Raw genomic sequence first — 14,544 nt, forward strand, 5'->3', positions numbered from 1 at the left:
TGTACAAGGCTTTGTTAGTTCAGCAATGTTTAATTACATAATTACACTATAAATATATTGTTTCAGCTCTTACCATTGTGTCCCTGCTGTTGGCTGCAGTACCAGTACACCTCCCAATGATTTTATCAATGCATTTCTTATGAATAGCAGCATTGCATTCTTCAAGACATGCACGAGAAAAAAAAGGATTCATTTAGATGATAAATACATGGGATGAGGTGTTTGCATTTAATGGCAGAATGTGAAAATCACACTCCTTTTGCATCATACTACAGACACCAAAAGTTCATTTTCTATCAAGATAATAATCTTTTTCAAGCTGATTCCTCCATCTCTTTTCTTTTACCATAAACTTTATTTCTAAACTAAATCAGCAATGCCCCCAGCATTTGATAACAGAAGAACAATATTATGCTTTTGAGTTCTACCCTTCGATAGCTCCTCCCTGCTTGGTGTAATGCACAAATCTATGCCAAGTCAAAGGTGATTTTCAATTCAGCTGTAAAACCCCTCAATAGTTGTTTTTTACTTTAGAAAAGGTTTCACAAAACACTGCTGTCATAAATGAGTGCAGCTCTTTCAACAGCATTACACACTCCTGAGAAGAATAGCTAAGTCTAAATCTGCTCCTGAAATCCCAGGTAGGAATTCCTTTGGTTATTGTGCAAAATTGATATTTAACTTCTACTACTACCCATAGTGATTATGCATTGTGCCATGCATATTTACAAATTTTTTTCAAGATCTCTAGATTCATGTGGAAAGCAGCATAAGAATAAATTAAAAAAACCTCAAAAAACTTACGTCTACACTTGTATCCCTGCTTGTTGAGTCCCCTGAAAAACAAATTATAAAAAAGGAAATCAATACATTTTCTGGAATAAAAGGTGCATGGTTTTTATTTTATTTTCACCATGTCAAACAACCAATTAATAAATTGGTCTAAGTTCTGGTAATCAGAATCCTCTGTCGTAGGAATGCAGGGTTTAGAAGATAAGGTCCTGTATTTGCTAGACCAGCAAATTAGGAGGAAAACCCAGGAACAACAAGGTTTCAATCACATGGAAAATCCTCCCAACCTAACTTAGGATAAAACCAGCCTTACTATGAAAGGGATCCAACTTCTCTGTGGGTCTCTAGGCTGCCATCAGTCACTTCACATCCCAAAGCCTGGCCATTATTTTCTCAGACTCCCCACCCCCCCCAACTTGTTCTCCTGTGGCAGAGCTGCTGATGATCATGGCCAGATATCACCAGATATCACCTGATGCTGATGGAGCTTCTGCCTATTATTTCAGTGGCAAAAATGTTCAAGCTCTGTTTCTCAGTGTGAAAGACAAGTATAGTTCTTAGGTATAAAAATGCCCTTATTGAGTATATAACTTCATTTTCCCATCACAAATTTATTTGCCACGTTTGGTCTGAGTATATCTGAAGCAAATTTTGCAGTAATTGGGGCCTTGGAGCTGGGGGAAGCTTAGATTTTCTTTCTTACCACACAAAGTCTCTGCAGACAGAGCAAAATGTAGGCTGTCCAAAGAAGGTGGCAATAAATTCATGACTTTTGATGTAGTGGATTTTGGCTTGCTTGATGGCTCCTCTCCTGTTGATAGTTACTGTCCCCTCCTCTTCCCTCATTGACTGTCTGCAGTCTGAGGGGAACACAAGAAGACACAATTTTAATACTTCCAGGTATTACAAAGGTTAATATTTGCTTCTCCCAAATATTCAGTTTGTTTTTCTGTTTCTGACTTGTGTTTCTATTCATTTTACACCTGCATTCTACTGACTGGCAGTCCACCAGGGATGGTCAGGTGCACACACTGCTTCCCAAGGTGTCCCTGTGTTCTGTGCAAGCACTTCCCACTCCTGCCACACAGAAAAAGCCTTCAGCTGATGAACTGAGAGCAAAGAGCAGGGATGGAGCCCAGTTTTGATAGAGAAGTGACAACCACTGTTGTTTCTTGAAAAAACAAATTATGATTTCTGTTCTGTGATTTATGTTTAATATGGCTAAGTATTTTATTAGAAGCAGGAAGGTGAGCAGAAGCCTTTTCATACTGCTGCTCCACATGCCCTCCTGAACCAGAACTACAGCAGAAATTCAGATGAACTGCTGCAGCACCTTCTGGGTGACCACAGGACCATCCTACTGCAAGATGACTTTCTTCCAGCCTCCAGGATCATTAAGGAGCAAAGACAAATGAGATTTTCAGTTAGACATTTCCATTTTGCTGTTTCGTAACATTCACGTTTTATTTTTCCATGAGTCCCAGTCTCATTCCTTTCCCCTTCTAGTCCCCATGGAGTCAAATTATTCAGTATTATAATAATGCTACCTGCTCCCATCCACTGGAGCATCTAATACTGGATCACACAGACATCACATCCAGTATTAGGCCAAGAAATAAAGCAACAAACAAATGCTCAGGCTCCAAGTCTAGCTGGCTCACATTAGAGGTTATGGTTATTTTCACTCATTTCCAAGGAAGCTTATGAGTTTCTTTTACAAAAATGTGAATTTGTGGCTGTAAGACTGAGACACAAACACAGACTATTTAGTCTTAACTAAGCATTTTTGAAGGCATAGGGGTTTGTAGCAGAGGTAACCCAATGCAGGTATATCAAGAGACTGTGTAACTGGTGATTTAACCCAAGAACACATTTCTTGTCTGTTGAGGGACAATCCCATCCAGCAGGAAAAGATAAAGGCTTGAGCTGATCAACTGCTAACTCCATCAGCTCTGGCCAGCAGCTTGTGGGTCCCAGCCTGGCAGAAATGTGGACATAGTTCATGTGTCCAAAGTGCTCTAAAGCTGAGGGCAACAGCATCTTGCTGTTTACAGGCTGGGAATTTCCACAGCCATGGAGTAAGGAAAAAGCCAGAGGAGCATTTTTCCCATTGTCAATATAACAGTTTTTTTAAAATTTGCTCTGTTGCATTGCTGCCTTTAATCACTATCGGGGGAGCCTTGCTTTTAGCACTGACAGAAGCAGATTTGTGTCCTGTGCCAAGTCACACTCACTGCAGTGCCTGAGCTTACTACAAAGTCACCCAGGAGCTCTGGTTTTCTGGCTGCTAGATGCACTTGGTTCTTGTCATTTGTTTCAGCTGGCTGCCACCACTGCTACTCCACCAGACAGCTGAACCTGGAATACAATCTGTCATGTGACACCTTTCTGAGTGTCCTAAACTAATTTATCTGTCACAGCCAGCAGCAGCCCCACTGCAGCAGTGTGGGCTGTCTTAGAAAAGAAACGGCATCATCAGCTCAGATACTGAGGAAAGATTAAGCATATTAGTGAAAAGAAAATTCAAAAAAGATCTCCAGGTTTTGCCACTAGGTATTAATGTACTTTTCTGAGAAACTGGCCACCTGGTTCAGAGAAAAACCCAGCCCCTGAAAGGACCTTCCAGTGTGCATGGTGACAATCCCTGAGTCACCCATGCCCCTCCAGGAACAGAATTCCTTCTCCTTGTTCAAACAGGCTGCTGAATTCACCCACTACAAACTCTTCAGCTGCTGCACTTCAGCTTGTGGCAGTCTGCAAACTGTGCTATCTCTGTTTAATCCTGCTGAGCAAACACACAGACCTCACCCACTGCTGCCCAAATGCTTCAAGGAAACCACACTGGTGTGGTGCGAGGGAAACGAGGTGCTTGAGAGGCAGCAATACCTCACATTGTTCGCTGCAGTAAAGGATGTCTTGGTAAGGAGATTTAATCAGTAACAGCAAGGAAGCAGAGAAAGGCCTTTTGCTTCATGGCAGCATTCTGAGGAGATCACCTGTGATGCAGCAAATTACCAGACAAAAGCCCTTCTGAAGTCCATAACAAGCAAAGCAAGTGTTTAGTGAGGAACAAACATCTCATGCCGAAATACTTGGAGCAATTTAGTATTGCTGACACTGCCTGCAGAAGTCTCTGACAAAACTTGTTTTTATAGGAAACACCAGTGTTTCCTCCCTGTCTGAAGCCCTGATACCAAACTTCAGAGAAATACATGAGACTGACACTTATTTCTTTGAGATGGTAATTATATAAACTAATCACTTTGGGGTTTTTTCATCCTTTTTTTTTTTTTTTTTATTTTGTACATTTTCCCTAAGTATACTTTAATGGGGAAGAATGCTTAAGCACATCAAAACCTCAAAATCTGCATGTGAGGACACAGAGACTTTACAACCAGCTGCCTTGCTAGATGCCTTTGCCAAAACCAACCAATATAACAAAGAATAGCTGAAAACATTGTCTGGTTCAGAAGCAGCTGAGAGGTTTGGAGAGCAGCTGTGAGTCAGGTTCATCTGGATTTGAGGTGGCTCTGAAATTGAGGTGTAATTTCAATTTACTGTGGGCATGTTTAACAAGTTATTTTTAATGTGTTAATTGCCTTTAATGTGTATTGCTCCAGAAAAGTTTTAAGCAGCTCAGCCAACCATGGAGTTAACTGTAGAATAAAAGCTTAATTTCAGAGATGCAGAGACAATCAACAATTGCAGGGAAGTAACTTTCACAACAACTGTATGGATGCAGGGTGGAGATGAGGGGGATGGAGAAACACAAAGGTAAAAACTTTGCTTCCTCCTCCAAGCAAGCAAGGATTTCCATAAATGAAATGCTTGTCATGAACCAACACATGGTCAGAAAGAGCAGGTACAGAACAGCTGAATCAGCAGCTAGGGTCCAGGTGACCTCTGCAGCCTGGAGTTGACATTAATCATTTGGACCCAGCACACACCATTAAACATAACAAATTTCCTCTGCTGAGAGCTGTGGTTAATATTTATCACTGACATGCTCGTGTATTTCAAGGTCCCTTCTCAAAACTTGCAGCTGATCTGACACAAACACCCAGAACTCCTCTGTGCTGGACATTCATGAAGAAGCCACAAAGCAGGGCTGGGGACTAGCAGTGCAGCTCCCCAGAGTGCTGTGAGCAACCCCTGCATTCTCTGCTCAGCTGCTGGGCCTGTCCTGCTGAACATTTCCCAGTCCCCAAAGCCACCAACACAACACTCAACCCATGGCCTGGAAACATTTACTACAATAATACTGCTGGGGCTCTGCTGAGCTGTAATGAACCTCAAGGGGAGGTGTCACATTGTCTCAACTGAACCTCAAAAGTTCAACGACAAAGGAAAACAACCCCAGGATAACCCTAGCAGCTTTTCTCAAAAAAAAAAAAAAAAAAAAAAAAAAAAAAAAAAATTTGCCCTCTTCAGAGTTGATTTTTCATTTTAACCTGCTCATTTCATGGTGCTGTTTGTGAAGAGGAAAGAGAACAGTGCTACTGTCAGACTCTGGGAACCAGGACTTCAAACAGGGACAGGAAAGGAATTTCTGAGCTGGTTGCTCAGGCTGAGATTTGTCTGAAACTTTTTAATTAATTACAAACCCCACTAACATTTCTGTTCAGTGTCTGTCTCCTTCTGCTGTTCTGCAGCCTTGCACTTGGCTTTGTTTGAAAGTTAAGTGCACCTTCAGGTCAAGAAAAATATTAATCTCTCAGAGCAATCATTAAAAGGGAAAGCATGTTCCTGACAAAGGAGACTTTCCCAGCATGGACTGTCTCAGAGGCAAACTGCTCTTTAACCTGGTCCTGGAGAAGATTGCTTTAAAGATCATCAGTTAAAAATGACTAAAATGTTAAAAACCCCAAGAAACCATTTACAGAAGTAGAAGTTTCCCAAAGCCTACAGTTCTGTGACATGAACTTGCTATGTTAAATCATCCTGGTTTTGTGCTACCCCTCTTTAGAGGATCACAGGTTTGGGCTGGAGCATTTATTTGCAATGTCTGCCACAGGCAGGATGCCTTCCACTAGACCAGGTTGCTGAGAGCCCCATCCAGCCTGGCCTTGAACAAATCCAGGATGAAGTCCTGCCACGGCCCCTGGGCCAGCACCAGCTGCTGCTCTGCTGCTGCTTCAGTGTGTGTGTGTGTGTGTGACCTTTCCCAGGCATTTCTGACACCAATGGCCTGGTAGAGAAGTGTAAAACAGAACACCAGCTTTAACAAGCCCTGCTTTTCAATCCAGGTTTAGAAATCCCCAAAACCAAACACACTCCAGCCTTTGTAGTGCTCCCACCCACCCAGAGCTGCAGCGTGAACACGGCCCGTGCTCAGAGCACAGAGCTCCTGTTTTACAGCTCAGGGTTTTGCTAAATGCTTCTGCAGAGACCTCTGGTACCTCAATTCTGGCAATAAAACCAGGAATAAATTGGAAAATGGGTCTTCTCTCTTTTTCAAATGACACAGCAAAACCAACAGATGCAGCACCTCAATATACAGATACAGATCTCAAGCATCTCAAACTTCTACTGAAGGTACAAATTGTATCAGATTTTCTGTGCTCCACACAACATGTTAGCTACCTTGGGAACCACAGACACACCAACCTGCTATCTATGAAATCACTACACCTGCAACTGTCTGATTCTCCTGGAGAAAAATCAGAAGATGTTTTTGTTCAATTCATGCAATCAGACTTCTGCTGCAGATTAAAGGAGATGTGAGAATAACCTGAATAACTGAATAACTTCCACATTTGCCAAATTTCTAGAAAAAGCATTTTCTCAGTTAAATGCTTAAATCATACCAATATCCCCATGTACAATTAAAAGGTTAAGTTCTATCTCTTCAGCCCTCATCACTATTATTTATTAAAAATGTGACCATCCTTCCACAACACACCTCATCCATAGAGATACTTTCTTCAAACCTTATTTTAGGCCCATACAATCTCCAGACTGAAATGGCAAATCTGTTATTTACCCTATTATTTTTCACAGATAACTCAGAAGAATGCTGAAGTCTCATGCTACCCCAACACTCAGCACACAGAGAACAACATATTCAAAATATATGCAGCTCTCTGGTTCATGTCTCTCTCCCAGAATTCAGAGAATTGAGATATCAAAAGTTTGCATGTAAATTACTCACCTTCTGGTACTTCTAATGGCATTTTAAGGAAAAAAAATCAGTGCCCCTTTCTGCAGGAAGCTGTAGCCAGCAAAGCAGCAATTCAGAATTCAAGCCCAAGACACAAGCACACTCCCCCAGCTGCTAACATGCACAAGACACTCAGGAGAGTGAGGTTCTGCCTTTTCTTACTTGAGGAGGTCATTAACCACATTTGAATAAACAAAGACCAAGCAAAGCATTAAACTTATTTCAACTCCCACCTATCAAAACTAAAGCTGCTTTACAGAATTATAACCTAGTTTCAATACTACAACGAGAGAAGGAGGGGTAGAAGGAAAACAATTTCAAAATTAAAATTGAGGTTAACACCCTGTTCTCACATTTCACACACCAGGAGAAAAGCTTTTGAGTTTCCAGCACAAACTCATATTCAAGTCTCAGGACAGAAGACAAAATGTTCTTTGACAGCTCTAAGTCTGGGCTCTACAGTCCCCATTTTATAGGGTCTAGGAAGAAAAAAGCATTAAGATTGGTAAGACTTTTCATATGCAGCCTTAAATTACCTGGTCAGGCCTCAACCTGGAAAAAGAATATTCAAATTAAAAGTCTCAGTGTAGTCTACCGTGGAAGAGCCATTAGAACCAACTTATTTTGTGATTTTTTTGCTCTAAGAATATACCTGTTAATGGAGCAACAACACTCTTATTGCTCTGCACCTCTGCAGCAGAGGAAAGCAGTTTCCTCTAAAGGTAGCAGAATGTTTGCTACTTAGAAGAAAGGTTTGAAAAACAGCAGCTTCAGCTTGCAAACCAAGCCAAAGAAAGAATTAGTCACTTTTGTGAAGTGCTTGGAGCTTTTCAAACAAAAGGCAGCACCTACAACTCAAAGATACAAATGGCAGCAATAGAATAAACCAGGGAATACTTTGAATAAACCAGGGAACAACTGAAATACCAGTTACAGAACGAGCCTTTTTTAGTATTTTAGAAACAGCTACCACAGAGTTCAGGATGCAAAGGCAGCTCAGAGGGAGAGCAAAGTGACAAGTGAAGGAATGTGAGCTGTCCCTGAGCTTCAGCTGTCCACTGGGGGTTTCAGCAGGGTGGGGAATGGAGGCTGGCACAAACATCATCCTTGCACTGCACCAGCAAACCTCTCTGCTCTCACATTGGTAAGTGCTGATTTAACTGGAGAGAACATTTACAGCAGTGCAATGATGAGCCAAAAATCAGTGTTTGCCTATTTAGCAGCATTACACACTGACATAAGGGAGGTTTACAACCTTGAGGAGGAGTAGTTTGTTAAAATGTATTGATATTTGCAGTGTTCACATTAAAGTATCAGATTGAGTGACTTTCCTTCACAAAATGTAGATCTATAAAAGTCTTGAAAGGCAATTTCCATCACCTATGTGGTTTAGTTACCAAAAATGTATTGGTGACGAATTTCATATAAAACAGAAGATAAACAGGAACTCATTGCAAAGTAGAAGGTCAAAAAAGTGCATTAAGATGTGAATATTAGCTTGCCAATTAGAATATAAATGCATGACTTAATGATCTGTTTGGTATTTAGGCTTCATCTACCACCATCTGCAATCCCTAATAAAGGCAATGAAAAGAACTGCAAGAACATTTATCTATTTTTAAATTATTTTGATTACTGAGTGAAATTAATGTAGTATTTTCAGCACACAGGTATTTTCCTTCCTACTAACTGCTAATAATAAATCATGGAAGGTTTTCACTGATGCCATCTCTACTTTTCCAAATGTCTGTGTGGGGAGGAGGAAATATGCTTCAGCCTCATTAAATAAACAAGTGAAAATACAGAAACTGGGTTTGTACAGGTTTGCTTGAGAAACTTCTGGGTGTCCAGGAGAAATGGATTTCTGTAGATTGCATTAAACATGTATGATCAGAGAACCATTGCCCCATGAAACAGCCTTGCACGGGAAACTATGACAAAGATCAAGATAAATATTTCCTAATATAATGGCTCATGCCAGTTTAAATGCATACCTGAGAAAAGCTCCCACTCACAGACACTTTAAAATCCCAGTATTTTTTTAAAATTTTGCTTTAAAGTGTTGACTTTTCATAGACACCAAAGCCACAAGCAAATAGGCTGGGTTTTTTGCCATCACAAAGATAAAACATCACCTCTGAAATGTAACCTATGCCCATCACATTCTATCCTCATTATCTTCTTCACAGAAGGCACAAAAATTTATGGGTCCTTCTCAATAAACTTGTTCTGGAGAGCAAAACTGTGCTCCTTCTATAAATGTCTGTGGGGGAAAAAATCCACCCATTCTACAAAATTTCCTGCTTAGTCTTTTCAGTTATTTATTAACAGATACTATTAAACCTTATAAGCCTGGCAGGTTAATCTGGCAGACCAGTTATATTACAATTATAATATTATTCTATATATAATACTATTCTATATTATAGAAATAATGGTTTCATGACTTCTAGTATGGGAAATCTTAACTACAGCCTTAGCAAGTTGTGAGGTTTACAGCATTTCCTTTAGGAAAGAACTCCCCAGATACACAAATCCACACCAAAATTCTTGGGTTTATTACTGTACTTGAAATTTCCCTCCTAGTTCATTTCCAAAGAGCCTGTGTAGGCTTCTGAAACAGACAGGCTGTTCACTTTTTAAACTGGTACATCAGATCATTGACTAGATTTGCATTTTAATACTAAACCATTCACTCATTCCTACAATCAGTTTCTGTAATTAGTGAATAGGATCTCTGAATCCCAGGAAACTCAGTCTCAATGCTCCAATCCACAAGAAAATTTTCCCAGATAAGCTAGAGCAAGAGATTCAACTTCTTTGCACCTAAAAAGGAACAGATAATATATATTCTATCACATCAAAACATGACCAAAACTGCCTAAATGCAATAGCATTTAGAAATGAACAAATCCTGTCATGAGTGCACATAACAAAAAAAACCCAAAAGAAACAAACCAAAAAACCTTAAACAAACACCTAGAAAGCAAATTAATAAAATTAATTAATAAGATTCTATTCAGTACACCAGGTGATGTTTTTTGTAAGCTGCATCCTGTGTTCTGCAAAAAAACCTTTTTTCACATAACTGACTGAAAAGAAACTATTGACAATACCTGCATCTTCCAAAAAATACTGCACAGCCATCAGCACCTTCCCCTGAGGCTGAAGGTCAAGCTGTGGAAAGAAAGATAGCAACAGTGAAGTGTGTGGCTGACTGCATCTCTCAGGAATTTAAACAGCTCTTTCTAGGGTATCAAAGTAGACTATGCAATAACTATTTGATTACAACCCTCTCCCATATCTCTCTATTGCAGCTGAGTCAGGGGCTTTTATTCTCCTGCTTTTCCCTGTGTGCTGCATGGCTTTGATGTGTCCCCAGGAGTTCAGCATGGTCAGTTCACATTGTTTGTCCTCGGCCCTTCCCGTTCTGCAAAGAAGTTTGCTGGCTTCTGCTTTTACTGTTAGTAAACTCAATCTGCACAGGAACCCAGTTTTAAAAGAAGTCTATACAATCCTTTATATGTTTATTGAGAGTACAAACCATAGTGATATCAAATGCTGTTACTGGCAATGAAAAAAAGTGGTATAATCAAAGTTTATTTTCCTTTCCTCCTCAAAACCATTACACATGGTTTCTGTGGCAAATTCTACAGACCAGCAAAAAAAAAAAAAAGTGCCTTTTAAGCCAACAGCTGAGGTCAGTTCCTGTGCTCAGAATGTAGCCACTAATTCTTAAACTGCTGCCTTCATAAAAGATAAGAAACCCTTAACCACGTAAGAGTGACTCAATCTTCACTTCAGCACAGAGCAAAGTACCCCTGGGTTACACTAAATACAACTTGGGATGAAAAATCCAGTCCCCAGACAAAACCAAACCACAGTTACATTAGATACACCCATGAACGTATCCCCAGAAATCCCATCATCCTACTGGGATAACGAGTGAGTTCATCTCTAAGGCAGTGTCTGACACTCAGAGCATTTGCCCAGCAAAGTTTACAGAAGGCCAAGACCTCAGTTACAGCTACTGATGCCAGGCTGTCTCCCCACACACAAAATTAACCTTACAGGCTATGCCAAGTGGTCTCTTTGGTGGCCATGATGCCCTGTCCAAGTCATGGCAGGTTGTACAGAGGAAGTTTAACACTGAGGATGTCAATGTAGTACCTGTTCTGTGGGTCATAAGCAGAGGATTTGAGACCACTGAACTGGCTAAAACTGATCACTATTAGCTTTTACTGTTCTGAATAATTGCTCTTGTCTTACAAATCAAAGTGTGGAAAGAAAAGCCCCAAGTGTAACAGGTGAATACAAACTAGAGAGATTCTACTGACCTAAAAGGCACAAGGCATTCATTCAGCTTGAAAGAAACAAAACTAGGTCAGCAACTTGGAGGAATTAATCTTTTTCCTTACCCAGAACTCTGCTTTGCCATTGCCTTTCTTGCACCTTTCTGCCAGCACTGACACACCCACAGTCACCTCAGACAGTGGCTCTTCTGCTGCTTTCATCAGCACAATCTGGATCACCCGGCCCTCGTAAATGTGGGCATCAAAAGTCGATTTCCACTCGGGGTACATGGTGGGTTTCTTCTGAACCAGAGTTTTTCCTCTCTCTGAAAGCCACAAAAAAAAAAAAAAAAAAAAAAAAAAAAAAAAAAAAAGAAGAACAGAAACTGTGAAATGTATATAGATCTCTGTATTAAACTTGACAAAATAAAAGAGGGAAACTTGTACAAAAACTACAAGCAGACTTACTGCTTCTTTTACTGTTGTTGGAACCAGGTTTAAATACTCAGCTCAGAAGTTCATGACATGGAAGGCAAAGCCCACCCTGATGGACATGCAAAGGCAGTGAAGGGGTTAACATGGTGCTAGAGAGCAGGAGGGACAAACCCTGATGTGGAACTCATGGGCTGGGTCAGTCAGTCACAACTTGCCAGGGAACACTTGCATGGCTCCATTCTGGTACAAATCTCCATGAGGTGTCATCTGATCATCCTGAATTCCTACTGCTATAAGATAAATTCAGATAAACCTCACACTGACCCAGTTTAAACTGAAACCAGTGTTTGAGAGATGAAAGGCTTCACATTTCATTAATCTACTTTCAACTTATCCCAACATTTCACTTGTATTCCTAAGTCACTCTCCTTGGCATTGTACTCTACCATGACTGCTACTTTTTAAAGGGTATTTCAGGGCCTTATCTGTCCTCTACAGTCCACGAAGACCTTGTGTAGTTAAGGAATAACAAAAAAACTAAAGTTAGTACATTTTTTGAGGTTTTTTCCCCCTTTTTTTTTTTTTGTTTCCTTTAAGAGCATCTCAGCACACTCCTTTGTTAGGAGTTTTACATTGCTCTACTCTTCTTATTAGATGGAGTTTCTTTTCTTTTTTGCCAAGAAAGGCTGGATGATCCTTGAAGTCCTTTCCAGCCTGGTATTTTATGATTCTAATACACAGCTTCAGTCTCCCTTGCTACCCATTAAACTGATTTCTTCCTGTCCATATCTTGGGCACAGAGAACAATCTATGACAAGCTTTGGCCTATGTCTAGATCTGAGTCTCTAAGTCCCATCAACACATCCAAAGAGATGATGCCTCCTAAGAAACCACATCCAGCTCTTCACTGTGACTCTGGCACACAGAGCCACCTCCCGGTTTTCCTCTGACTTTCTGCCAAGTCAATTATTCTCCATTTGTGTCCAGGTAGCTGAATACAATTTTCTACATTCCACACAATTTCTGCTATTCATCAAGATCTTTTCTTTTTGTAATAGAGGTGCTTTCTAAGTGCCTCTCCAGCTCTGAATGATCCATTTGCTATTATGATATCAAGGCAGTAGAAAAGCAGATTAAATAGTTGGACCCTTCTCCAGGAAGCTGCAGTGTGGTCTGTTAGATACTTAATATTTTAAAATCTTCCTGGAATCTCGAGGCACAGTCAGTGTTCATTCATGAAGAGCTTGCTGGATGCACTCCACTCAGCTGTGCTGAGCTCTGCAGACAAGCACAGGGAATGGTGTCCCTGCACTGCTTTATTAGGGAATCCCTGCCAGCAGCAGCCCTGGGAATTACAGCTCGGACACAGCCCTTGGAGATCCCAAAATGCCAAAGGAGATCCCAAAATGCTCAGAAATGGCCACCTGAGGACCTCTCCATTGCAAAGCAAACTTGAGCATTCCTCCTCTACTCAGTCAAAAGCTTTTCTCTTGAATTTGAGGAGCTGTGCAGACAGAAGGCTCAAGCCCTTCACAGTGCAAACCTACTTCCAGAGCCCTGTTCTATGAAAAAAACTTGAAAATATTGTCACAGAATCCCTGAATTGTTTAGGATGAAAAAGATCTTTAAGATCATCAAGTCCAACCAGTAACCCAGCAGCACCAAGGCCATTGTTAAACCATGTCCCCAAGTGCCACGTCTGCACATTTATTTAGAGATTATTAGGACAGACAATAAAGGTGAGGAGAGGGATAAAAAGCAGGCTGTCTGCAAAGCAAGGCTTTTCACTGGCCTGCTTTTTGGATTGCTGAAGCCAGACCCCTTCATCAAAAAGGCACAATTCAGGAGACATCCTTGGCAACAGGAGAGATTGCATATTTGCAGAACCTCTGACAGTAATTGCTGTTTGCAGAAACAGCAGCAGTTTGTAAACAGTTGGTAATACTCTAAGATTCTTAGAAGGGGAAAGAATGATTCCAGTCTGTTCACAGCCTCTCCCCTCCCTAGTCCCATGTCCCAGTATCTGCTTGGATCAGTCAACTCTATACATTTTTACCCTACATAAAACATGGAGAGAAGGTGTCTCAGTTACTGGAAACAGCTTCCAGCCCAGCCGTGCTGCTTTTGTAATTAAAATCATACTAATCAAGGTTTGTCATGGATCACAATCCCTGTCTGCAAATGAGCACTGGAGGGTCAGCAAAGGACAGCCTTCAAGAACACTGTTCCTGCCTCTGCTGTGCTCAGGCCTGCTTGGCTTCTCTGCTCACACTCCTGACTTCAAAACACACCCCATGTTTGCAAACTGGCTCCACGCCTAATCATTAATCTATGATTCTCTTCTTCCTACACAATAATTTTTTCCCTGATTGTGTTTCAGCATTCAAATCCAACAAAAAAGCTCTTCCAGATCTTGTCAAACTGTCAACAGGAGCATCAGATTGTTTTCCTGATTGCTCCAATCACTCACCTCTCCAAGCAGTTCCCTCTCCTCCCCTTTTTTAGTATGTCAAAGACACACAAAAGCAAAGACTGGGAAATATTGGGACAATTCTACTTTTCAAAAGCAAATGGCTGGGAAAAAAACCCAGTGGATTTATTTAAATTACTTTCATTTCTCCACATTCTGGCAGCTGCAACACCTTCAACACCATGTCTTCAGAGGTTCTCCCAGCAGATTAGGAAATTCCTTCTTTGGAGCTTAGGACATCTGCTGGATGACAACACTTTGTGGAAAAGGCACCATGCCTAGAATTTCAAGCTTAAATGCAGCTTTTACCCAGAGCAATAAGGGAAAAGACCAATCATGTTGTGAGGAAGAAACTTCACCCTTTGCTGCATTCTTTGATGTTTTGTGAATCTCTA

The 14,544-nt window shown here is 40.8% G+C and overlaps 1 protein-coding gene across 2 annotated transcripts in view; it reads right to left on the reverse strand.

The window, feature by feature from the left end:
- The window catches only part of PRKCD (protein kinase C delta), a 60,585-nt gene that overhangs the window by 10,176 nt on the left and 35,865 nt on the right, over nt 1-14,544 (reverse strand). For both annotated transcript variants that reach the window (XM_059856274.1, XM_059856273.1), the window contains exons 3-7: nt 11,371-11,570; nt 10,069-10,129; nt 1,496-1,652; nt 805-836; nt 74-159 (exon numbers count right to left, since the gene is read on the reverse strand). In XM_059856274.1, the coding sequence (XP_059712257.1) occupies nt 74-159; nt 805-836; nt 1,496-1,652; nt 10,069-10,129; nt 11,371-11,570 (536 nt within the window). The remainder of the gene's footprint in view (nt 1-73; nt 160-804; nt 837-1,495; nt 1,653-10,068; nt 10,130-11,370; nt 11,571-14,544) is intronic.

This window comes from Haemorhous mexicanus, chromosome 11, assembly GCF_027477595.1.
Source record: "Haemorhous mexicanus isolate bHaeMex1 chromosome 11, bHaeMex1.pri, whole genome shotgun sequence".
Lineage (NCBI taxonomy): Eukaryota > Metazoa > Chordata > Aves > Passeriformes > Fringillidae > Haemorhous > Haemorhous mexicanus.